This window comes from Maylandia zebra, linkage group LG3, assembly GCF_041146795.1.
Source record: "Maylandia zebra isolate NMK-2024a linkage group LG3, Mzebra_GT3a, whole genome shotgun sequence".
NCBI lineage: Eukaryota > Metazoa > Chordata > Actinopteri > Cichliformes > Cichlidae > Maylandia > Maylandia zebra.
The window spans coordinates 26713423-26741076 of record NC_135169.1 but is presented as its reverse complement, the minus strand read 5'-3'; the positions used below and the strand labels follow the sequence as shown (position 1 = coordinate 26741076).

General features: G+C 41.3%; 1 protein-coding gene across 1 annotated transcript; it reads left to right on the top strand.

Moving 5' to 3' along the window:
* The first annotated feature begins 8196 nt into the window (after positions 1 to 8196).
* LOC143416698 (uncharacterized) lies at positions 8197 to 20953 on the top strand. The gene is made up of 3 exons (XM_076882176.1): positions 8197 to 8366; positions 8670 to 13566; positions 20899 to 20953. The coding sequence occupies exons 2-3, from the start codon at positions 8846 to 8848 to the stop codon at positions 20951 to 20953; spliced, it is 4776 nt and encodes a 1591-aa protein (XP_076738291.1). The 5' UTR covers positions 8197 to 8366; positions 8670 to 8845.
* The last annotated feature ends 6701 nt before the right edge of the window (positions 20954 to 27654 follow it).

The window sequence follows — 27654 nt, the reverse complement described above, 5'->3', positions numbered from 1 at the left end:
AGAGCCGTGACTTCCGCAGAAGGTCCTACACCCCCCAAACAACAAAAGTTGGACTTTGGTGCAAAACCAGGAAGTGATGAAGAATTGAAGAAGTTGGTCGCGCAGTATATTGTAGAAGAAATGCTACCTATAAACACTGTTGACTCGCCCTTGTTTCGTGGCATAATAAAAAAGATCCCTACTTCTGTTAATGCCGAGCTGCCTCACCGAACGACTTTTACTTCTTACTTGGAGAAGGAGTTTACAGAAATGGAGAGAAATTTGAAGGCCACACTGAATGAGATTGACTTTGTTTCAACTACCGCGGATATTTGGACTGCTAACAACAGAAGCTATATGGGAGTAACGCTCCACTGGATCAGTAGAACCACATTAGAGCGTCACAAGGTTGCATTAGCATGTAGGCGAATTCGTGGTAGACACACGTATGATGTCATTGGTACAGAAATCGAAAACATCCACTCCTCTTATGGATTACTCAACAAAGTAGTTGCAACAGTTACTGATAATGGATCCAACTTTGTTAAGGCGTTTCAAGTTTATCATCCTGTCACGGAGTCCGATGATGAGACGGAGGAGGAAGAGTCCAGCCCCAAAGACGATGATGTCACTTTTTCTGATCTGTCAGAAATCCTCTCGGCTGAGAATGAAAGTGATGGTCAGCTGTCTCTTCCCCCGCACCGCAGGTGTGCTTCGCACACCATCAACATAATTTGCACACGTGATGTGGAGAAACATTTAACAACCAATGCAGAGAGCAGGGCTGTGTATAGGAGCAGCACAGCAAAATGCACAGCTCTTTGGACCAAATCGAGTAGATCTACACTTGCATCAGAAACAGTGGAAGAAATCAGCAAAAGAAAGCTCCTAATACCAACATCCACAAGGTGGAATTCCTTTTTTGATGCTGTAAAGAGAATTGCAGAAATCCCCATGGGTGAGCTGAATACTCTGTGCACAAAGCTAGGACTGAAGTGCTTCAAAGATCAAGAATACCAGTTCCTGCATGAGTACTGCATGGCCATGAAACCTCTGACTGCAGCACTGGACATTTTACAAGGCGACTGTCCATATGGAACTTTACTACCAACACTTGAAGTTCTGATGCAGAAGACCCTGGCTGTGAAAGATGACCTCTCCAGGATGACTGCAGGCCTTCCAGATGCCATTGTACAGGTACGCTCTATCTTGAAATTAGTCAGATTTTTTGCTTCATACAATTCACAAACATGGAACAGAATATTAATTATCATTGAAAAATAAGATTAAAACAATTAAAATGTTTACAAGTAACCTAAAACAAAATAAATCCATAATACTGATCTCATATTAGGCATGGTTTGCAAATAATTCAATAACATAATAAATTGTAGGCATAAAAATATCAATTATGTTTTTTAGGCTATTCAGACTCGTTTCGCCGGTGTGCTGGATGACAAAGATGCCCTTCTTGCAGCTGCCAGTTGTCCAAAATTCAAACTCCGATGGCTGAGAGATGCAGGAAGGAGGGAGCGAGAAAAACAGCTTCTGACAGCAGAGTGTTGCACCACTGCTCCTCTGGCAAAAAACCCTGCCAGTGTGCCCAGTGCTACTACATCTAGCAGCCAAGGTGAGATGGACTTTTTCACTTTTGAGGCAGAGCCAGAGGAGGAGACCTATTCTGCAGAAAAAGAAGTCATGGACTACCTGATGTCAGGCTACGACCTTCAGATTCTGCATAAATTTTCAAGCATAAAGACAATTTTTTTAAAGTATAACACTCCAACCCCATCAAGTGCTCCTGTGGAGCGACTTTTTAGTCTGGGAGGTTTGGTGCTCACGCCTAAAAGAAATCGACTTTCTGACAAAAGGTTTGAGAAGCTTCTGTTAATGAGGTACAACCACTGGTTTACTCGCTCCACTCTACTGTTTCCCCCATAACATGCGATGACAACATATACTGAAAAAACAGAGAATGGGGAATCCAATTTAAATAACTATTTACAAGTAATTGAATTAAGTTTATCAAAGTCACTTAATAAACTTATTAAAGTTTTCAAGTTGATTAACTTAAAACAATTACCTGCAAGGAAGTAAGGCAATTTAAGTTGGACCTGCAGTCTCTTTTTTTTTTTTTTTTCATAAGATTAGTCCAAAGTTACAAAAGCGGACAATAGTGCTTACATGTGGATGGTATAAAAAGTATCTTAAGGGAAGTCAAGAAAGACTCTTTGTTTGTTTGTTTGTTTTTTTATAAAAAGTATTTATGTTAAGTGAAGTAACAAGACTGTCTTTATTTTCATACAAACAAGTATTTCTGTCAGGAAAAAAGTTTTAAGTTCAACTTCAAATGTCAGGAGATATATTGTTGACATTACTGTTAAAATACACTTCCAATAAAGTGAGTATTGGCAAAATCGGTTGATGTTTTTATGTTGAGGCAGTGGGGAGTGTTATTGGCAGCTTCTGAAAGTAACTAATAAAGTAACTAGTAATCTAACTTAGTTACTTTAAAAAATAAAGTAATCAGTAAAGTAACTAAGTTACTTTTGGAAGGAGTAATCAGTAGTCCGTAATATATTACTTTTTCAAAGTAACTGTGGCAACACTGCAGATGACACACAAATATATATCACAATGTCACCAGGAGACCGAGGCCCTGTACAGGCTCTTGGTAAATGCATTGAGGAAATCAATGACTGGTTGTGCCACAATTTTCTCCAGCTAAACAAAAACAAAACTGAAGTAATAGTCTTTGGCGCCAAAGAAAAACGATTACAGGTCACCAGAGAACTTCAATCTATACACCTAAAAACCACAAACCAGGCGAGAAATTTGGGTGTAGTGATGGATGCAGACCTAAACTTAGAAAAACACATTAAGACAATAACAAAATCAGCTTACTATCACCTCAAGAATATTTCAAGGATAAAAGATCTGATGTCTCAATAGGACCTGGAAAAACTAGTCCATGCATTCATCTTTAGTAGGCTTGATTATTGTAACATTTCCAAGATGGCGCCGCGGATGGCAGCCTCGGTACTGCGCTCTCTCGCACTTTTCTTGTTTTTGTTTATTTTCTGCGCTTTTGGTCACTCAGACCACATCACTTTCTCCAGAGATCAACTGCTTAACATCAGGCAGTCATCTCACTATAGTTCTTATCCATTTTTCACAAACCCGGAAAGTTTTTTGGAGATTTTAGTTGGAGGCGCAGCAGCTCTCTGTGGCTCCTGGAGAAGACGTAGACGGGGGAGTCGCGCCGGTGCGCTGGTGAAACTACGTCGGCGAGGATTCCGCATGGCACTCCCCTCCATTCACCTCGCGAATCTCCGCTCTCTTCCAAACAAAGTCGATGAATTACTGCTCTTAAACCGGACTAACAAGGACTTTGCACGCTCTGCTGCCCTCTGCTTCACTGAAACCTGGCTCAGTGAGCGAGTCCCAGACGCTGTCTTAAATCTGCCGGGCTTCCAACTTCACCGGGCGGACCGTGAAACAGAGCTCTCAGGGAAAACAAAGGGTGGTGGAGTCTGCTTCTACATTAATGAAGGTTGGTGTACTGATGTCACAGTGTTACAGAAACACTGCAGCCCACACTTGGAAAGTTTTTTCATCAACTGTAAACCTTTTTATTCACCGCGGGAGTTTTCTTCCTTCATGCTGGTCGGAGTTTACATCCCTCCACAGGCCAACGCGAACAACGCACTGTGCGAGCTGGCTGACCAGATTACTACCCTGGAGAGGAAATTCCCGGATTCCTTTACAATTATTCTTGGGGATTTTAACAGAGCAAACCTAAACTACGAACTCCCTAAATACAGACAGCATATAGACTGCCCCACCAGGGACAACATCATACTGGATCACTGCTACACCACTCTAAAAGATTCCTATCGCTCTGTGCCCCGGGCAGCTTTGGGACATTCTGATCACTGCATGGTCCATCTTATTCCAGTTTATAGGCAAAAACTCAAACGTGCCAAGCCTGTAGTCAAAACTGTGAAGTTTTGAACTAACGCAGCAAAGCAGGACTGTTTTGACTCCACTGATTGGACTGTTTTTGAAGCTGCATCTGAGAACCTAGATGAGCTCACGGACACTGTGACATCATACATCAGTTTCTGTGAAGACGTGTGTGTGCCAACAAAGACCTTTTGCACATACAACAACAATAAACCATGGTTCACTCCTAAACTCCAACATCTTCGTAAGGATGTGTCCTCTCACCACTACTGTTCTCCCTCTACACTAACGACTGCACCTCCAATAACTCGGCTGTCAAACTCCTAAAGTTTGCAGATGACACCACTGTCATTGGCCTCATTCAAGATGGTGATGAGTCTGCATACCGGCAGGAAGTTGAGCGGCTGGTACTCTGGTGCAGTCAGCACAATCTGGAGCTGAACACTCTTAAGACTGTAGAGATGACAGTGGACTTCAGGAGACATCCCTCAACTCTGCTCCCCCTCACCATATCAGACAGCCTTGTGTCAACTGTGAAGACCTTCAAGTTCCTGGGTACAACCATCTCCCAGGACCTGAAGTGGGAGACCAACATCAACTCCATCCTCAAAAAGACCCAGCAGAGGATGTACTTCCTGAGACAACTGGGGAAGTACAGTCTTCCACAGGAGCTGCTGATCCAGTTCTACACTGCGGTCATTGAGTCTGTCCTGTGCTCCTCCATCACAGTCTGGTATGGTGCAGCCACTAAACAGGACAGGAGCAGACTGCAGCGGACTGTACGGGCAGCAGAAAGGATCATCGGCACCCCCCTGCCCTCCATCCAGGATCTGTACCTCTCAAGAACCAGGAAACGGACAGGGAAAATCATTGCAGACCCCTCACACCCTGCACACAGACTTTTTGATCTGCTGCCCTCTGGCAGACGGTACAGAAGCCTGCAGACCAGGACCACCCGACACAGGAACAGTTTCTTTCCCCTCGCCATCTCCCTTCTTAACAGTTGACCTGTCACACTGCTCCCACTGCCAGACTGCAACTGCACCTTATGTACATTTTGTAGTATTCATTCCACCTCATTCATTTCTGTATTTTATGTATATAAGTTTAGATTCGTTATTTATAGTTGGTTTACATAGCTTTGTGTATGTATGTGTAATGTGTATATATAGACACTTGTGTGTGTGTGTGTGTGTGTGTGTGTGTGTGTGTGTGATTTATATTGCTGTGCTTGAGAGCCACCATCTACCGGAACCAAATTCCCTGTATGTGTCTGCACATATACTTGGCCAATAAACACGATTCTGAACAGCATCTTTACAGGTCTACCTAAAAAATCAGTCAGACAACTACAGCTCATTCAGAACTCTGCTGCTCGAGTCCTCACTAAGACCAAAAAAGTGGACCACATCAGTCCAGCTCTGAGGTCTTTACACTGGCTGCCTGTCCGTCAGAGGATAGACTTTAAAGTTCTGATGCTGGTCTATAAAGCTCTGAATGGTTTAGGACCAAAATACATCAGTGACCTCCTGACCCAGTATGAACCTTCCAGATCCCTCAGGTCATCTGGATCCTGTTTTTTATCAGTTCCCAGAGTCAGAACCAGACACGGAGAAGCAGCATTCAGCTTTTATGCTCCTTATATCTGGAACAAACTCCCAGAAAGCCTCAGATCAGCTGAAACACTCAGTTTATTTAAATCCAGGTTGAAGACTCACCTGTTCTCAGCTGCGTTTGAATAAAACACCAAATCTACACTTTTAAGCTTAAATTTCAAAACTTACATTTTAACTACTGATTTTATCTACTGTTCTGATTTTATCTGTTTTGATTTTATATACTGTTTTGTTTGTTTGTTAATTAGTTAGTTTGTTTGTTTGCTTGTTTTAATCAATTTTAAATCATGCATTTTATTTGTTTTTGTTTCTAATGTCTCTGTAAAGCACTTTGAATAACCTTGTGGTTGAATTGTGCTATACAAATAAACTTGCCTTGCCTTGCTTTGTATACAGTTAAATGGATTCCTTGCTAAGTTGCCTGTTATGTGTAGTTCCCACCCTGGTTGATCCCTTGGACTTAAGTTTTTAGATGGAAATATAGTGGCTAGTCACCTTCTCAGCCCCTCTTTAGCATTCAAAGTCCTGATACATTTTGTGCTTGAAAGGCTTTCAGAATCATTCAGAATCAGCATACTTTATTAATCCCTGAGGAAATTATGTGGGTTACAGTCTGTTGCTGTTACAGTAAAATAACATAAACAAACTAGACTATTTAACAATACAATATGTTACAGATTTAAGAAATAGCACAATGTGTACAAATCACTCAATAATAAATATCAAGGATTGACAGAGGTGATAATAAATAAATATCAAGTATATTGACAGCAACATTATTGAGTAGAAAAGCGCGTGTGCAAAAAGGCTGTATTTATGAAACTCATTACATTGAAAAAAAATTGTTCTCAGTCTGCAGCCCCCCCTCCCTGGACACAAGCATTTCACTGTATGCTGTACTTATATGACTGTGTATGTGACGAATAAAATGTCAATTTGAATTTGAACTTGATGAACATGCTATCGTATAAACAGTGTGTTTTGAATGAAGAGATGAGAAAATCCAGAGGAAAAATGAACTGTTTAAAAGTGTCCAGAGTTTGAAATGTAAAACATTTATTCTGTAAAAAAATAATTTTCACTTTCTATTGAGCTTCTCTGAAACATTACTTTTCCTGGAGATATCAGGTCAGTATCAGGTTAAAAAAACAGGTCTAACAACAATTGCAACATTCCTCCTACTGTTTGTTTTCAGTTTCACCACAGTTTGTTTGGAACATTCACACAAAAAACACAGATACATTTTTCTACTAGGAAAAATGAAGGTTAACAAGAAATGTCAAGAAGTCCTTCTAGCTACCTCTGACTGGTATCAACAATGAAAAAAGAGCTTCTGGACCTGCTGCTGCACTACAACAAAGCATTGCAATGAAACATTGTGCCATAATAGATTACATAAAATTACCTAATGTCTAAATGACTGTTGTTTTTAAGATTCACTGTAGGCCTATAGCTTTCACAATAATATAATGAGCAAGTTAACAAGAATAACATCGTATATCAGTTTTAAAATAGCATTTGTCACACCCAAGAGAGTTATCTTCTTCACAGTTTGAAGATTTTATTTTTAATGTTTTACTTTTTACTGTCAATTCAATCAAGATTTTTGGATTCAGTCTTACATTTTTTGCAGAGGTCACACACACACACACACACACACACACATGATTAAGTTTAACAGGAAGAACAACGTTTCCACTATAAAACACTAACTTCATATTTTGAGTTGGCACTACTGCCTCACAGCAAGAAGGTCTCGAGTTAAAAACCACTCACTGGCAGTGGTCTTTCTGTGGAGTTTGTGTGGGTGCTCCAGGTTCTCCAGCTTCCTCCCACAGTCTAAACACCAGTGTAGTTGTTATGCCAAAATCAGGAACGCGTTAATCGTTACTGGGATTTAGATAGGGTCATTATTCGTTACTTCTGGCTATCGTGGAGCTTCCACAGATTCAGTAAGATTAGCAAGTGGTGGAGGCCAGCAGGTGGATGATGGAAAGTGGAGGCAGGAGGAGAGACCTGAGGCGGCCGCCGGACCGAGTGTCAGGTGAACTGAACTTCAGGTAAGAAGTTATGACCTGCAGTCTATCTGGGTCAGATATGAACCAAGTTTAGGTGGAGTTTATTTTTGTTATGCTGACTTTTTCGTACTGCGTGCTAGCTAGCATGACGGGGTTTCTATACACCTGGGTGGGTGCTATGTTACTGATGTTGAACTTTATTTTGTTCATAAGGTTAGTTAGTAGAGTTGCCAACCATCCTGTAAAAAACGGAATCGCCTCGTATTCAGAGAAAATATTACGCGTTTCGTATTGAGGTGAAAAGGAACAGTTTGTCCCGTAATTCAGCTACAATGAAAAAGACACAAAGCTGGAGTTATTCTGCGTCTTTGCTAAACAGCTGCCTCTTCTTCTCTCATTCTCTCCCTCCCTCTCCTGTTGCTACTTCAATCATGAAACTGATCAATGATCAGCTGATCGGCTTATCTGTCGCAAGTCCGGTCTCTCTTGTTTGTTTATCGCCCACATTGCACCAGAAAGAAGAAACCAGCAGAGGTCGCGTTAAACAACAGCAGCATGATTAAGCTTGGTCAGCTGGTGTTAGAATTTATTTAATATTAATTTCTAGTGTGCTGCCACTGCTGGGTGCAGTAGCTCCACCACCCCACTAGGGGGAGGAAGCGGGTTTGTGTACTCAAGTTTCTCTAGTAAATATAGGAAAAGTTCATGGAGTCTGGCCAAGTTGATACCAGCACACAAAATATTAGCTCTGAAGTTGGCTGTACTGGAGCATGAGAAATATATGCTTGTAAGTACGATTATATTCTGTGTTCATGTTAAGCATGTGATGTAAAATGGGTTGTTGACTCTCATATTTGAAGCCGGCATGTTAGCTGCATTGCCGATGCTAATTGTGTTAGCATGTCAATAGGAAATTCCATTGTGTGTTAGCATCAAGCTAGCGGGATTTGGAGTTAACATGTTTTCATTTATTTTTCTTGGTTATACCAGCTATAGTTCAAGTTGCTAAGTCTTCAGTCTGTACTTTGTAATGTGAGAAATATATTATGTTCCAGATGTATGTTTTAATATGCTTTTCTTATGTTTGTAGTTTTACAGTGCCTTCATTAGGGAGACAAATAAACCCTGCAATGAGAACTGGAAGCCTTTGCCTCTCCTTTTGAAGAACTGTTTATCTATCTGCCAAACTGGGCATCAACGTACAGGGAGGGCAGAATAGTAAAAAAGCATCATTCTCATCAGCCAGATAGTTCTCTAAAAGAAAGGATGGATGAGACGCTGGAAACAAGGTCAAAAGTGTCCAGTTCTTTACGTTCCAGCCAGCTTACATCATCATCTACTGCTGCCGCCAGAGCACGAGCAAAAGCAGAAGCTGCCCGTGCTCAGCTCTCCTTTGCTAAGCAGGAAGCCAGCATCCTAAAACAACAGGCCGAGCAGCTTAAAAAGAAAGCAGATCTGGATGCAGAGCTACACGTACTCAAATCGCAGAAGGCAGCTGCAGCAGCCCTAGCTGAAGCTCAAGCTTGGGAAGCATCTGCGCAAGAGAGTGAGCACCCACAACAGCCCCAGCTGGACGGCATGCAGCAAATCAGCCCATTAGAACGAGTCCAAGAGTATGTGCAGCAACAGTCAGAACTCGGCGACGATCTGCAGACTCCACAAGTTAATCATCCAGAACTCCTATCTTCTCTGGTGCCACAGCCAGCCACGGTCATCGATGCAACACCAAAAGCTCACAAGGAACCAAGTATCCATCAGCCCAGTAGGAGCAACAACCAAGAATTCACACCTTTGCCAGTCTTCCGTGCTTTGAGCCCAAAGAGAGAATCTTGCAACTGGAGCTATGGAGGCGAGCCAGCAAACTATGATCGATATCACCATCCTCAGTCTAAGGTATGGACACCCACACCTGTAAGGAGTAGTCATGCTGACACGTCTGATCTAACGAGATACCTGATACGGAAAGAGATGATCAGCTCAGGCCTGCTGAGGTTTGATGATCGACCAGAAAATTACTGGGCTTGGAAGGCTTCCTTTCTAAGTTCAATTCAAGATCTGGGTGTAACACCTCAAGAAGAGCTAGACCTGCTATCCAAATGGCTCGGGCCACAATCAGCAGCACAAGCCAAGCGAGTCAGGGCTGCGTACATAAACAATCCCACTGCAGGTCTTCAGATGGTGTGGCAGAGACTCGAAGAGTGTTTTGGCGCACCAGAAGTCATTGAACATGCACTTTTAAAGAAAATCCAGGATTTACCGAAGCTGACGAACAGAGACAACCAGCGTTTGAGAGAGTTGGGGGATCTTCTGCTAGAACTTCATGCTGCAAAGACAAGCGGTCATCTCCCAGGCCTTTCACACCTCGATACAGCCCACGGGGTGAATCCGATTCTGGAAAAACTCCCATACAACCTTCAGGAGAAGTGGGTTGCAGCTGCCTCGAGGTTCAAGAGAGAGAATGCAGTGTCTTATCCTCCATTTTCCTTTTTTGTGAAACTTGTGAACGAAGAAGCTAAAATTCGTAATGACCCGAGTTTTTCGTGTGTAACCGGTGCCAACGCCAACAATCCTAGAATCGAGACAATGACACAACAGAAGTATCGTTCACATGTCTCTGCTAAGAGGACGGAGATAGCAAGTAATCTGGCAGCCAGCCCAAACGTTCCTACAGGCAAGAACAACTTGGACCCCGATAAACAGTGTCCATTACACTGCAAGCCTCACCCTCTCAGAAAATGCCGTCTTTTCAAAAGTAAGACCCTGGAAGAAAGAAAGGCATACTTAAAGGACAAGAACATTTGTTTCAAGTGTTGTTCTTCTGTGCAGCACATGGCCAAAGATTGTCCTAAATCAGTGCAGTGCACAGATTGTGGTAGTGAAAGACATATCACCGCACTACACCCCAATCCTCGTCCTCAAAATGCAGAGAGCCTGGTGGCTAGTGAAGGGTATGGCGGGGAAGAAAGAGAAGGAGAAGCAAGTGTGGCTGACGTGACATCAAAAAGCACAGAAGTATGCGGAGACTCAGTTGGTTCAAGGTCATGCTCTAAGATATGTTTGGTCAGAGTGTATCCTGCTGGACAACCAGAGAAAGCTGTCAAGATGTATGCTGTTCTAGACGAACAAAGCAATCGCTCCTTGGCTAAAACATACTTTTTTGACATCTTCAACATTGAAGGACAGCTTGAGCCGTATACACTGAAAACATGCTCAGGTGTTGTGGAGATAGCAGGGAGACGAGCCCGTGACTTCATTTTGGAGTCCCTTGATGGCACCACACAGCTTCCCCTGCCTACTCTTATTGAGTGTGATATGATACCTGATGATAGGACGGAAATCCCATCCCCAGAAGTCACTCATTTCTACCCACATCTGAAGGCAATCAAGGGAAAAATCCCAGAAATTGATCCAGAAGCTGACATCCTCCTTCTCCTTGGCAGAGACATTCTGCGTGTGCACAAAGTCAGAGAACAACATAATGGTCTCCATAATGAACCATATGCTCAACGACTCGACCTTGGTTGGGTGATCGTAGGGGAAGTGTGTCTGGGAGAAGTGCATAAGACATCCAACATCTGTGTATACAAGACCAACATTCTACCAAATGGACGAGCTTCACTCTTGAGTGCATGTCCAAACAATATGCTAGTCAAAGAAAAGCTTGGTTGTCACACCTCGAACCTAAGTCTTCAAAGCTCTGCACAACACTTGAAAAGTAAGGAAAGTGAGTTTGCCAGTCAGGTGTTTCAAAGGACACAACATGATGACGTCCCGGCAATGTCAATCGATGACGAGAGTTTCTTGAAGACATTAGATGAACAAGTCTATAAAGACAGTTACAATACTTGGGTTTCCCCATTACCCTTTCGGTCACCACGAAACCACCTTCCCAATAACAGACCTCAAGCTTTAAAGCGTCTTGCATCTCTTCGGAGAACTCTGGAGAAAAAACCACAAATGAGGAAACACTTCATCGATTTCATGCAAAGAATGTTTGTTGAAAAGCAAGCAGAGCCGGCCCCTCCATTAAAAGAAGGTGAGGAAAGGTGGTATCTACCAATATTTGGGGTTTACCACCCACAAAAACCTGACCAGATAAGGGTAGTGTTCGATTCAAGTGCCAAACATGAAGGGGTTTCCCTCAATGATGTGCTCCTGAGTGGACCCGACTTGAACAACACTCTCCTTGGGGTTCTGATCCGCTTCCGCAGAGAACCTATAGCAGTTACAGCGGATGTGCAGCAGATGTTCTACTGCTTCAAGGTGTGCGAGGAACATCGCAACTTTCTGAGGTTCTTATGGTATGAAAACAATGATCTCCAGAAAGCAGTGAAAGAGTTTCGAATGACAGTACATGTATTTGGCAACAGTCCATCACCAGCAGTTGCCATTTACTGCCTCAGACGAGCTGCTAAGCAAGCAGATGACTCCACTACCAGTGCAAGGGAGTTCATCACACGCAATTTTTATGTGGATGATGGACTTGCATCTTTTCCTAATGAAGCAGAAGCCACTGGTGTCCTGCGCACTGCCCAAGCGATGCTAGCTAAATCAAACATTAAGCTACACAAGATTGCATCGAACAGCAGCAGTGTTATGCAAGCATTCCCACCAGAAGACTTGGCCAAGGATTTGAAAGATCTAGACTTAGGAGTGGAGTCACTACCTCTTCAGAGGAGTCTAGGTCTAATTTGGAATCTGGAAACAGACAACTTCACCTTCTGTGTGTCGAAGGAGGAGAAACCCTTGACAAAAAGAGGGATTTTGTCTGCAGTGAACAGTTTATTTGACCCTTTGGGATTTGTAGTGCCAGTCACAGTGGGAGGAAGACATTTAGTGAGAAACCTCTCCATTGAACAGTATGACTGGGACACACCATTGCCAGCTTCAAAACAAGAACACTGGAAACTCTGGAAAGACTCTATGAAAGACTTAGATCAGCTCCAGATCCCAAGACTATATGTTCCAGTGTCTTTGTCTACACAGACTCAGCACAGAGAGTTGTGCGTGTTTTCAGATGCATCAGTCATGGCTATAGCTGCTGTGGCTTACTTGAAAACAATTTCTGCAACAGGAGATATCCACGTGGGATTTGTTATGGCAAAGGCAAAGCTGGCCCCACACCCAGCGCACACCGTGCCCCGTCTTGAGCGTTGTGCTGCGGTTTTGGCAACTGAAATGGCAGTCTTCATCCAAGATGAAATGGATATTGACATTCATTCTGTGAAGTACTATACTGACAGCAAGATAGTACTGGGCTACATATATAACACCTCACGCAGGTTTTATGTCTATGTGTCAAACAGGATAGCACAGATCAGAAAGTCGTCTCGTCCAGATCAGTGGCATTACATCACCACTGAAGAAAACCCAGCAGACCATGGAACTCGGCCAACAACTGCTGCAGCTCTCAAAGGCACCAATTGGTTCACTGGACCATCATTTCTATTGGGCCCTTCAAAACGACTCCTTCCCCAGAGTGATGACTTTGAGCTGATACATCCGGAGGTGGATCCAGAAGTTCGCTCTGAAGTAACGACCTTCAGCTCAATGGTTAAAGAAAGCTCGCTTGGAGCTCAAAGGTTTCTTACATTTTCCACTTGGAGAGCTTTGACTCGTGCAGTCTCCACACTAATCAAAAAGGCAAGGAGTGTTGCAGATACACATGGTGGCAACACTGGGGATGAAGAAGAACAAGCAGTAAAAGTGATCATTAAAACTGCACAACAAGATGCCTTTGCAAGGGTGTTGCAGTGTCTAGCCAAAGGGGACCGAATCCCAAAACAAAGTCCACTGCGAAAGCTGACACCATTTCTGGACAAAGATGGGCTATTAAGAGTTGGCGGCCGTATGTCCTCAGCCGTTATGTCTTTTGATGATAAACATCCTCTGGTCATTCCCAAGACGCACATTGCTACATTATTGGTCAGAAGATATCACGAACAGGCTGCGCACCAAGGCCGCCACTTCACGGAGGGAGCTATTAGGTTGGCAGGACTTTGGCTGATTGGGGGGAAAAGGCTTGTATCTAGTGTGATACACAAATGTGTAACTTGTAAAAGGCTGAGAGGTAAAATGGAGGACCAGAAGATGTCAGACTTACCATCTGAAAGACTTTCACCAGATCCATCATTTACTCATGTAGGGTTGGATGTTTTTGGACCTTGGATGGTGACTGCCCGAAGAACAAGAGGAGGGCATGCGGAAAGTAAACGATGGGCAGTAATGTTCACTTGTTTGACTACCAGAGCTGTGCACATTGAGGTTATAGAGACTATGACCACTACAAGCTTCATCAATGGGCTCAGACGTTTCATTGCCATAAGAGGGCCGATCAAAACAATCAGATCAGACCGGGGAACAAATTTCACTGGAGCCTGTAAAGAACTCAGACTTGACACATCAGATTCTGAGGTGAGGAATTACCTTAAAAGCAACAAGTGTACTTGGATATTCAATCCTCCCCACTCTTCCCACATGGGTGGGGTGTGGGAGAGGATGATTGGTATCGCTCGGCGAATCTTAGATGCTCTTCTTCTGAGGCTGAATCCATCGTACCTCACACATGAGACACTTGTCACCCTGATGGCAGAGGTTACCGCCATTATAAATTCAAGACCATTGGTCTCAGTGTCTTCTGACCCAGAAGCACCGGCAGTTCTCACCCCATCAATGTTGTTGACACAGAAACGAGATACGTTGACTGCTCCCTCTGGGGATTTTGATGTTAATGATCTGTCCAACAAACACTGGAAAAGGGTCCAAGCACTTGCTGATGCATTTTGGAAGAGGTGGAAAACGGAGTATCTGACCACACTTCAAACACAGAGAAAGTGGACAACAGAGAAGCCAAACCTTCAAGTGGGAGATGTTGTACTGATGAAGGATTCGCAAGTAAAAAGGACTGAGTGGCCTGTTGGACTTGTGATTAAAGCCTTTCCTAGCCAAGATCATAGAGTACGTAAGGTGGAAGTGAAGGTAGTCAAGAATGGCACTCCTAAAGTGTATTTGCGGCCAGTGTCGGAGGTTGTTTTACTACTACATCCAGGGAATGGGTAGTGGTATAATTCATTATACCAGGCGGGGAGTGTGCTGCCACTGCTGGGTGCAGTAGCTCCACCACCCCACTAGGGGGAGGAAGCGGGTTTGTGTACTCAAGTTTCTCTAGTAAATATAGGAAAAGTTCATGGAGTCTGGCCAAGTTGATACCAGCACACAAAATATTAGCTCTGAAGTTGGCTGTACTGGAGCATGAGAAATATATGCTTGTAAGTACGATTATATTCTGTGTTCATGTTAAGCATGTGATGTAAAATGGGTTGTTGACTCTCATATTTGAAGCCGGCATGTTAGCTGCATTGCCGATGCTAATTGTGTTAGCATGTCAATAGGAAATTCCATTGTGTGTTAGCATCAAGCTAGCGGGATTTGGAGTTAACATGTTTTCATTTATTTTTCTTGGTTATACCAGCTATAGTTCAAGTTGCTAAGTCTTCAGTCTGTACTTTGTAATGTGAGAAATATATTATGTTCCAGATGTATGTTTTAATATGCTTTTCTTATGTTTGTAGTTTTACAGTGCCTTCATTAGGGAGACAAATAAACCCTGCAATGAGAACTGGAAGCCTTTGCCTCTCCTTTTGAAGAACTGTTTATCTATCTGCCAAACTGGGCATCAACGTACAGGGAGGGCAGAATATCTAGTATCAGCTGATGTTTCCTGAAACCACAGCCATAAAAGCTGCGGGTCATGATTAGAGATGGACCGATCTGATATTACGTATCAGTATCGGTCCGATACTGATGTAAATTACTGGATCGGATATCGGAGAGAAATAAAAAAATTTAATCCGATCCATTAAATATCAAAAAAGCACCTCACAAAACTTGCGACATGGTGTAACTCGACTCATAACCGTAGCACGTCGGAGCAGTGTGGTCACGTGATAGAGCGGCTGTGTGTATTTGTAGCCTCGCTACCAAACCAGCATTTCATCTCTGAGGAAGTTATCCCAGAGAGAAGTAAAGCAAGTGTGTAAGTTCATCTCTGAATGTTTGTAAAGCATTCCTGCGTTAAGCTTAACAACCAATATATGGATCGACTGCCTCTCTCCCTCCCTCTCCTGCTGCTACTTCAATCATGAAACTGATTAATGATCAGCTGATCAGCTTTTCTGTCGTGAGTCCGTCTCTCTTGTTTGTTTTTCGCCCACTTTGCACCAAAAAGAGGAAACCAGCGGCTGAACAACAGCAGCACGTTTAATCTTGATGAGCTGTTGTTAGAATTTATTTAATATTAATTTCTACACCAGGATCTTTTTCTACGTAGCTGACGGCTGGTAACTGTGCAGGGGCGGATCTAGCAAAGTTTAGCCAGGGGGGCCGATAGGGCATTAACAGGGAAAAGGGGACACAAAGACATACTTTTCTTTCTTATTCTCATTTAAAATGTCTAGCTTTTAATAAATAATTATCTGAATCTTACACCCAAAGTTTTAATCTTATGTAAAATATATAGAAGTCCATTACTGTATATATTAAGTGTTAAGTCTAATATACCCTAGTAAGTAGAGCAGGGAGATATGGCCAAAAATATTTATCACGATATATATTTGAAAATTTGCGATAACGATATAACTGACGATATAATTGATGCGAGACAAAATACAACTCCACAACATTACTAGCGCAAAAAGACAACCTTCCATTTATTTTCACTTAAAGAAGAAGCTGGTTTTTATGTACATTAAAGCTTTATAAAAATGCAAATTCCTTTAGTTTAACCAAAAGGCATTTCCAGTAGAAATGGGCTGACATATCCTGAGCATAACCATGTATAATATCCACTGAAGTTAAAAAGAGGTGCTTTGCAACATTAAACTGCAGTGTGCAGTACGTATTTTTCGGACCATAAGGTGCACGGGATTATAAGGCACATTAAGCGAAACAAAGCAGTCAGATAAATCAAACTTTATTAAACTCATTCTTCTTGCTTCCTCCACTTCTGTACCATTGATTCATTAATGAATGAATTCTGCTCTATTCCCATGTTGTTGCAGTATATTAATGACTAACCTCGTATTGTGGATGGATTATCTCAGTTGTTCTCCTGACTGAAGTTTGGTCCGTTTACAGCATCCTGCTGTGTGATTGCATTTGTCTCTAACCACGAGGAACCTTCACGTTAACTTTTATTAGTGGAAAAGTGTTAGTGTTCGTCCTCCAGCTTCACTGTTTATATTATGCTAACATAGCTGTGTCGCTAGCGATCAGGTAGCACATCATTATATACCAGCTAGCCCAACTTCAGTAACCCTACAAACGTCACTGCTGTTTAGTTTCCTGTCTTCATTTATGTTGGAAGTGATAACAGAGCTGTACGTTTGAATTTTTTCAGAAATCTCTCAGTCAGAACATGCTATATCATGCTTAGGTAACTAGCGAAACTAGTGAGCTAACTTCTGCTAGCTTCCCCATATGGAAAAGATATATATAAATCTTGTAAGGTTTTTATCTGTCTTGTGTGAAACTTGTATGAAAAATATACAAGAGTGAAAATACATATAAGATCCCTTAAAAAATTATATAAATGAAACTTGCATGTTTTGGATACTTCTTAAAAAAATATATGACATTAACCCGACATATATTATCCTAAGAAGAAAATGTAATATCATACTTATATGAGTTAGACAATCATGAGTGAAACTAAACTATTGTAAGTTTTTCATAGAGAACAAAAGATTTACTTGTGTTATCACAAACAGGAAACAACTAACAATTAACATTGAATGACAAAAAGATGTGGGGGAAAGCCACAAATTTACGAGAAGTTTGCTTTGAACTAGAGATGGCACGATACCACTTTTTTATGTCCGATACCGATACCGATATCATAAATTTGGATATCTGCCGATACCGATATGAATCCGATATAGTGTTTTTTAATCAACAAAACTGTTTTTTAAATATCTTGCTGCATTTTGTATAAGTTCATACTCAAGTTTAAAACAACAACTACACTAAAGCTATTCTGTTATACCTGTATGCAAAAAAAAATATTTCATAGTACAGCAATACTGATCAATCTAATAAACTTAGACCTACACCATCCTCCCTATTCTGGTATTTTAAAGAGTACTTAGCATAAATATTAAGCAACCTAACTAATAGGGTTCCAACTCCCAGCAACAACAAAAATAAATAAATAAAAAATAGGGAACCACCCCTCACGCGCCACCTCATGATGCTTAATCGACGTAATTAACCTTAATTTGATGCAGTGTGAAAAAAAATGCACAGAAATCAATTATTTTTCAAGAAATATTAAATAGATTCAACATCTTTCTTCAACAAAATTGCAGACTGCACAGATGGTACCTTCCCAAAGGAAAAAGTAGTATAGCTTACTAGGGTATATTAGACTTAATAGTTACTATATACAGTAATTGACTTCTATTCATTTTACATCAAATTAAAACTTTGGGTGTCAGATAATTATTTATTAAAAGCTAGACATTTTAAATGAGAATAAGAAAGAAAAGTATGTCTTTGTGCCCCCTTTTCCCTGTTAATGCCCTATCAGCCCCCCTGGCTAAACTTTGCTAGATCCGCCCCTGCACAGTTACCAGCCGTCAGCTACGTAGAAAAAGATCCTTGAGTAGAAAGTAATATTAAATACATTCTAACAATAGCTGATCAAGCTTAAACGTGCTGCTGTTGTTCAGCCGCTGGTTTCCTCTTTCTGGTGCAAAGTGGGCCAAAAGCAAACAAGAGACACGGACTCGCGACAGAAAAGCCGATCAGCTGATCGTTAAGCAGTTTCATGATTGAAGTAGCAGCAAGAAGAGGCAGTCGTTTGTTAAGCTTAACACAGGAATGCTTTACAAACATTCAGAGATGGACTTACACACTTGCTTTACTTCTCTCGGGATAACTTTGTCGGAGATGAAATGCCGGGTTGCTAGCGAAGCTCCACATGCTATCCAGACCACCGACAGGTCCTGCATGCCACAGCCGCTCTATCACGTGATGCATACTGCTCCGACGTGCTAACCTGAGGTGAGTTACGGTGTGTTGCAAGTTTTGTGAGGTGCTTTCGTGATATTTAATGGATCAGATTACATTTTTTATTTTTCTCCGATATCCGATCCAGTAATTTAGGTCAGTATCGGACCGATACCGATACGTAATATCGGATCGGTCCATCTCTACTTTGAACATGTGATTAAATAAAACCCTACATTAGAATTTCCCTCTGGGATTGATAAAAATGCTTTTCATTCATTTGTGTAAAGTTTATTTATTTCTTTGTTTAGCATTTTTGCAAAACTAGGCATCCTATTCCTGACTTTCAAATAATGTTTTTTCCCGTTATTGCATTGACATTTAAAGAACAAACTTTTACAATAAGTTTGACAAATGATTAAATCAACACAGTAAATATTCAAAATACATCTCAAATGTATTCTATATAGATGGAAAAGATATTAGACAATATTCATATTGTAGAAATATTTTTAATTTTGCACAGAATCAGCAGATTACACAAAGATGTAGATAAAATACATTTTATATATAATATATTTCTGTCTTTTTACATGACCCAGATTCATTATGACAGTGCTTTAAGGACCATTTAAACACCACACCACTAGCTTAATGGAATTACATTGAAATACATAAATGTTGTGAACATGCATTGCAAAATGTTTTGACAGAATTATTTTTTTCCCCCAAGTCAGAAACCTATATTTCAATAAGAAATATGTTCAGAAATGACAGCGTGAATGCGCCACCTTTATGAACTGCTATGGCTTTAGACCTTGTTAGCTGCACATTTCACTCTTAATTAGAATGACATTTGACACAATTGAAAGCCTTTGAATCTCTCCCATAATCAACCCCATAATCAGTAGCTCCACCTTCACATTTGGATTGAATCATTTACAATAAGATTTAAGATTAAATTATTTACAATAGTACGTATTCAGTAGCTGACATACAATTGAGGTAGAGTCTGGACACTGTATGTACATACGTGGCCTAACTATCTGAGTAGCATTTATGGCTTTGTAAAAGCCTGTGGGAAAGTGAACAGTTGACATATAGCTCAGCTGAGTTCTTATAAGAGAACCTCTGGCTAACTTTTGCACTGTGCAATTACCATATTTTCCTATAGCATATAAACAATGACTATCCATTTCAACAAAGTGTGAGACAGCAAAAATACTTCCATTTTTTAAAAGCACCACATAATTGTTTCTTTGTTTTGTTTTGCTGTACGTGTAACCGTGAACAATGTCTCCATTCATAGAAATTCTCTTGTAGTAACTCACCACAGAGTTTGTGGGAACCTCTCTAACTGGGTGGAGAGCAGCTTGATCTCTCAGAGATATTTGTTTTACATTTGGTGAACCAAGGGCAGTCACCTGAGTAAACTTTTCATGCTTCTTGACATGCTGGGTTCCTTGTCCCATTTCATTGCAGAACTGTTTAACTTCTGCAGCTGCATTTGTTAAGAACTGCTTAGCTAAACGAGGAAAGGCACGGGAGACTGCCACTCGTTTGCATATTTGTTGTGGTACAGCTTGACTACTTTTTATTTGTTTCAAGAGGTACCCATTGAAACTTTCAAACATAAAGGCTGAGTGAGCCCATAAAGGACCCCATTGCACAACACTTTTACTCAAATGCAACAATGAATGAACATTGAATGTCATGTGCTGTTTTCCATACAGAGATTGTACACCTCCAACAAAGTACACTAATGCGTCGTGTGCGTGGCTTATCAGTTCAGTATTTAATTCGGACCCCAAGAGAATGCTTATCCCTTCTACCAGTAATGCCCAATGACAGTGATACTTCTGTGGAAGTATGCCTTTCAGAACTGGCAAGCTACAGTACAAAAGCCAATGCTGCCACTCATGAGCTTTCCAGAATTTGCGTTCAATTAAAGATCTTGGAACTCGAGCGACGATACCTGGAGGTTTAATAGCCAAGAGGTGTTTGTCTATGCTTGCTGTTTGTACACCAATGTACCATGGCTCAGAAGTGTTTTTAGAATCCATCCATAAAGATGCCATGTATCTGCACACACCAAGCAGTACACAGTGCATGTAGTCAGGGACCATTCCATTGATAAGATCAAACAATGGCAAATCTGCAAGAGGAGATGAGCCCTTTATCCCCAAAATAGTCTTCCCTTGTCTTTCAGCTATTTGTCCTATTTCTACTGTGGTTTTATGATTTCTGTCACTTGGCTTTTCATCAGGACATGCGTAAACCCTTGTTTTTCCATTCCCTTGTTTGCATCCCAGGATGAAGGCAAACTCCACAGCCATATTCACCATTAAATTGCTTGAAATTCTGTAACAATGGTCTTGCTACAGCATCACACACACAGCACAATGTCTGTACTTTCATGTGTCTCCGTGCCTGATTGTTAGGATCTTGCCACTCAAAACCAACTTGAGAAAGATTTGCACACTCCTCGACAAATGGTTTAAAGAAGCAGGACATGTCTGGCTTTTTGGATCCAAACCATAAAGCACATAGAAGTACATGTTTGTCTCTACTCTCCGGTGGTATCTCATTAATGCAACACAATATTGGCCAAATACTAAATTTGGAAGACTGAAAAACTGGTACACCATCACAATTAAAAGTGAGGGACAGAAAATCATCTTTACTGGTAGACTTTAAGGTCTGATACAAGCTGCCATCACAGATGTCCTTTATTACATGGCTACCACTGGGATCACCTCTGAAACATAGATCATGCACATTGTGGTTCTCAAGAATGTCTTTTAGCTGATCTTTTAATAGTATACTAATAAAAAAGTTACCTTCCTCTAAACTGGCTTTCACTGTTGTGAATGAAGAACATGACACACAATTAAGTGTTTCCTCCAAAGATTGTGAAGACCCAATGTACTTAGTACAAACTCTACAGTAATGATGTCGTTTAAACTGGTTTGTAATATCAGCGAAGGGTTTCTCCAGAAAATACCTGCTTGATGGAACTACAGTAGTCCCAGCAGAATGTAACTTGAGCAGTTTCAGCAAGTCCTCCATTAATACACCTGTAGTGTTGTGTCTCAAAGCAAAGGAGAGGATTGACATGATGCTTTGATTTTCTGTTAGTCCACTGGAGCAGTTCACATCAACTCCTGCTTCAGGGACGTTCTCCTGAATGGTTGAAAAAGAATTGTGTTATATTTGAGCAGGTTTCACTTGTTTTCATATATAGCCTTGTTTTTTTTTTTTGCAAAACTGCATTTACAACATAAACAGCAGTCATAGCGACGTTTGTCATAGTTAAAAATGCAATTAACCGCAAGTCTTACCTGCACCATTGTGACCATTTCTATTCTTTCCTCCTGTCTTTGGGTGGCATCTTCATTGTTTCCCTGAGAAGTATTCAAATTAACTACTCTTTAAAGAAAAGAGAGCCATAGAAAGGGAACACATCTTGCATTTGTTTCTTACCAGTGACACCGTTTGTGGTTCTGGTATCTGCTCATCTCTTTGGGCAGCATCTTCACTTTCCTGTGAGGAATACAACCCAAGTATTGAATATATATATGAATTAAATATCCGAATGATATATTCCAGAACAAGTAGTGAGTCTGTCACTGACATATTTAAACAGCTTAATGGTGAGCTGTACTTTTTACTTTTACAATGTGATGGAGTAGCGTAGAAGAGACATAAGAATGAAAGTAATGCTTTATTGTGGCCTTTTTTCTGTATGTTGCTTTTAAAAGGAGAGAGAAAGAGAGAGAGAAAGAGAGGGAGAGAGAGACTATAATAATGTATTTTTATTTACCATTGGAACTGTGAAAGTTCCTTCTCTCTGGCTGTCATCTTCACCATTGTCCTTGAAATGATACAAATGAACAACTTGTTTAAGATACATTTTTCACAGCTCCGCTGAAAACAGTCGGGATGAAATTTCCATGTTGTTATTATTGTGATTGTTATTATTCTTAATGTTTTTATTGACCTTTAAATAAACACAATGAAAGAGGTTGTCTTCTAAGTAAAAAACTACATTTTTTTTATTATATTTATCATCTCACAATTACTTAAGTAGCACTTCAGATTACTTTCAATGCAGAAACATTATGAATATAGTCTAGATTCTCAAATACTTTGCATTTTCTTATCATAACTAACCTAAACAGAATTTATCAGTCATTTGGCAAACACAATAAATTATGTTGCATAACTTATCATTGAAAATAAATATCTATGTAAGTGTATGGAATTATTCGTTTGTTAACCTACTTAGTACACACAAGACAAAAATATAAGCCAAGTTATGGGTGTCAAATTAGAACTGAAATGTTCCACTTAACCAAAGTATTAAAACCCAAACACTTTGTATCAAGTGCTACTATGGTAGCTGATAAGACATTAACGATATACATTCACTTACTTGTTGTTGTGTGTTGTGCTGTCCGATGTCAGTCAAAGCTCTGTCGATTTTTCTAAAAAAGTAAATAAATTCTTGTAGCTTTCATAACAATGACAGAAACTGACAACTGTATTAACTTATTGGCAAAGGTGCACATACCGTTTTTTCCATCTGGTCAAAGTACGTGAAGGAATGTTTTTCCGCATCCAGTCTATTTCACTTGTGTCAGATCTATAATGTTTTCTTTTCGGCATCACTGTCTCTTAAGTTACAAAACTCAGTTGGAATGTCAGTATAGTCTATAATCTGTGAAAAACATATTCTACCGCCAAATAGAGAAAATACTGACGTAGAGCATGAACTCAAAAATTTGTTTTCAGCTGTGAGTGCCATGATTGGTTAAGTGTACGGTCAAATATGAGGATACACCAATCAAAGGCAAAGTAGGGCGGGCCATGCTGCAGCGTACAGGTGGCCAGCTTTCACCGCGAGACCTCACACGGTCCTCATCAGGTAACGGCTTCCTTACGTAATTTAACAACAAGCGGGAAATCGGTCTAATAAAGTGTGTCTTGCAAAGATGGAGACTACGGAGACGAATAAAACTAATATCAGAGGTAAGTCGCCTAAATGTTTTCGAATTTGAATGACTTAGCTTAAGCTAATAGCTTGCTAAAAGTGGTTTGATGTTTTACGGGTCACATAGAAACAAGTGACCAACGTGGAAATGCTCTTTTCAGAGAATTATGCATGCGACATAGCACTTGGCGGCATTAAAATGGTTCAAACGGTAAAAGTATGCCTATAGAAACCATGTCAAATAGAATATTTTTTGATAAGAAAAAGCCTTTATTAGCATATAGCCCGTAGCATTCTAGCTAGGAAATAGCAACTTTTTTTCCTCCCCCTTCATTTACAACAGAACACGAGGAGAGGAAGTTTGCAGTGGTGCTGTGGAGTGAAGGGGAGGACTATGGAAAGCTTAGTGAAGTAAAAACTGTTAACATATGGGGGTATGATGACTCCAAGATGGACCAGCATGGGAATCCCATTTCCACTTACTCGGCAGTTATTGAATGGCGCCATGGGAAGAAACAGCGAGGAGGGTGGCCACACTACAGGGGCACTGTTGTTTTTGTCTCTGGTAAGTAATTGTTAATGATTTGAAATGTAGAATGTCCTTCTCTACTTGAAAGTAGTTCTGTAAAGAAAAACTGAATTCACTCTTTTTTTTTTTTTTTTTTTTTTTTTTGTGTCCCGTTTGGATCTTTAGCCATCAGAATTGTTGTCTTAAGGCCAAGAAAGATGCCAAGCGGATTTATTTTACCAAGTGGATCATCATGGCCTTGCCATATTGGTCCATTTGATTGACCTTTATTATAATTATGAATTTATTTTATTTTCAGTTGCTACAAACGGGACAGACATAACTGGGGGATAGGACAGGGAGAAAGAATGAAAGAAAGAGAGGGAGAGAAAGAAAACCAAAGGGGAGAAGAGACGGTGAGAAGGGGGGGGGGGGGAAGAAAGAAAAAAAACAAACAAAGAAAAAAAAAAAAAACACCTGGGTCACCTGTATGGAGAAAAAAAAACAGAAGAGAAAGCAAACAACAAAGAGCAACATAATAAAAAAACACGGCACCATCACAATAAACTAGCTAGCAGTAGATATCAGTAGATACTAAATAATAAATGATATTGTGCAGCACGCAAGATAGACAGCGCACAATGTGCTTTGAGGCAGCAGCCAAGAAAGCTGTAGTCCGCGTCTGTGAATACCCGTGTGTACACCTGTGTGCACACCTGTGTGGATCAGCATGCTTGTATTCCAAAGGTTTCTCCATGTAACGATCTGCTAGGGAGTGTGGGGAGCCACAGCCCCGTCCTCCAGGGTATGAAGCAGGTATGGAGGAGATCAAAACTCCAGACATCCAGAGGCCCCCAGAACACAAGAGACCAAGGAAGACCAACAGAGGGGCAGCCGCGCCACTGTCCCAGTAAGAGCTGAGGAGAGTCCCAGATGAGGGCTCACTCAGCAGCCGCGGAGCAGAAGCCAGGGGGAGTTGCAGTGACGCGCCCGTGAGCTCCGCCGGCAGCCAGCTGTGCCTGAGTGACCGAGCCCCAGGCCGAGAGGCCGGGGGCACCCCACCTCCGAAGTGGCCCGAGCGAGCCCCAGGCTCCAGGCCCCGATAAGCGGCCGCCAAGGAGTGAGCCGGTGTGTACCCGGACGCCCACCCCCAGACACAAAGAACCACCAACGCACCGACACTTGAGGGAGTCCGCCACTGGCAGGGGAAGTGTTACATTCCACTTCCCATAAACACATGGAGCAACACAACAAGAACAGAGAGAGAGGTGAAGTAGATCAGATTTTCACCATTGCTATGTGTTTGCATTCTCCCCGTGTTTGCGTGGGTTCTCTCCGGGTACTCCGGCTTCCTCCCACCGTCCAAAGACATGCAACTTGTGGGGATAGGTTAATTGGATAATCCAAATTGCCACTAGGTGTGAATGTGCGAGTGAATGTGAATGTGAGTGTGAATGGTTGTCTGTCTGTGTGTTAGCCCTGCGACAGACTGGCGACCTGTCCAGGGTGTACCCTGCCTCTCGCCCTATGACAGCTGGGATAGGCTCCAGCGCCCCCCGCGACCCTGAAAAGGATAAGCGGAAGCGAATGGATGGATGAATCTAAATAGTGGACTTTGGTAGAATTAAAAAAATAAGTGTAGTGCAGGTCTATGATGATTTTTTTAGTGCTACTATCATCTAGTTCTGATTCTGGTTCTGTCTTGGTTAAATCCTAAGTAGTCCTGATTTTGAACTGTTGTAGTCCTGTTTTAATTCCGGATCAATTCTGGGTCTGGTTGAATTGGGGTTTAGTCCGCGTGTCTTGATACAGCCCCGACTTTGTTCTGCCTTGCTGCTTAATTAAAAAAACTACTTTAAGGTGTCCTGCAGATGTGATATATATTTTTTTCCTATATGAAGTCATTCTTTTTTAAACAAAACTCAAAACAGAGCCTAATAATCTTTCAGTCATTTCTACCCCTCCCAATCCCACATGCATACTACCCTTTAGGGCTAAGCCCCGGGTGTATCAAATGTCTGCCTCCACCTCTGGTTGTAGGTGGTGATGTTGGGCAGATAAAGTTTGAGTCACTGTCAGTTCCTGAGGAGGAGAATGTAACAAAGCCTAGTGGTGTCTCTGTGATGGTGTCACTGATCCATTTCTGGTATTGGGACAAACAAGTGTAGATTGAAGGTCCCCAACAAGTACTATAACTCGTAATTTCAAACTGGACCCAGACTGATTCTGCCTTTATCATGAGTGGTTCTCCTTGATCTACCTGTGAAAAGATATTCATAAAAACTGTGTAGACAGGTCAGTAACTTTTAGAAGAGGATGTGTCTAAGTAATATCTATCTTGCCGAAGCACTAGTCTTATCAACTTTAAACTAACTTGTTATTTTTATTTTCTGAATAGCAGGCGTGAGAAAATTTCTAAAAGTTTCATTTGACATCTGAGCTATTATTCTATTACTGGGTCTATTGTGTAACTGCAAGCAAGCTACTGACAAATGTATTAAAGAGTCATTTTACTAACAAGCTGCTTCCAGTGCTGAAAGTTTAAGCCAATCACTTAGCATTCCACCCTCTCATCCAATTATCCAATTATCAGAACTGGCACTAGTGTTAACTGAACTGGAGTTTTTTTCAGTTTCTTATTTTATCCAATGCTGGATATAAGCTACTGGCTTCATTCATCCCCCGCTGTCTTGTGCTAACATTGAGGTCATGAAATGTCCTTTGCAGTCAACTGTTTAGACAATCTTTAAATCTGGGACTCTCCACCATTGGACCCTAGAACTGAAGAAGCTTCTCGGATGAGAGGTGAAACGTCTTCAAGCAACTTAAAGAAATCCAGACGCTTTTCTCTCGAAGCTCCTTAGACTACGATGACCTGGATGACGGAGAACCTTCACAGACATATCTTTAATACAATTTCTACCAGAGGGCTGTGGACAAGGCCTTAAAAAGTCCAAATGGACATCTGGACTTGTTTCTTCGCTTCCTCCTTGGTCTTTCACTGCAGACCAATCACGATCTCCTACAAGGCCTGCTGACACAAACAGGAATCAGCTCACAGATAAATAAGAAGACAGTCCATTACAGTACATTAAAGAAAGGATGAATGGCACTCTCTCCAGAGAAGAGCATCAATCTGCTCCACTGTTTGATTGAACTGAACAATGACACTATAGTGAAGGAGGTCCAGCATCACCTGAGTTCAGGACAACTGTCTAAAGTTGATCTTTCTCCTGCTCAGTGGTCAGCTCTGGTCTTCATCATACTGTCATCAGAAACAGAACTGGATGACTTTGACTTGAGGAAATACTTAGCTTCAGAAGAGGCTCTTCTGCAGCTGCTGCCAGTGGTCAAAGCCTGTAAGAAAGCCCAGTAAGCATCCAGTTTGATCCTGGCAAGAGATTGCTTTAAAGCGTTTCTTTGAAGACTTTGGAGAGTTTACTAAAATGTATGTTTCTAGGCTGAGTGGCTGTAACCTCACAGAGAGAAGCTGTGAAGCTCTTTCCTCAATTCTAAGTTCCCAGTCCTCCAGACTGAGAGAGTTGGACATGAGTAACAACCACCTCT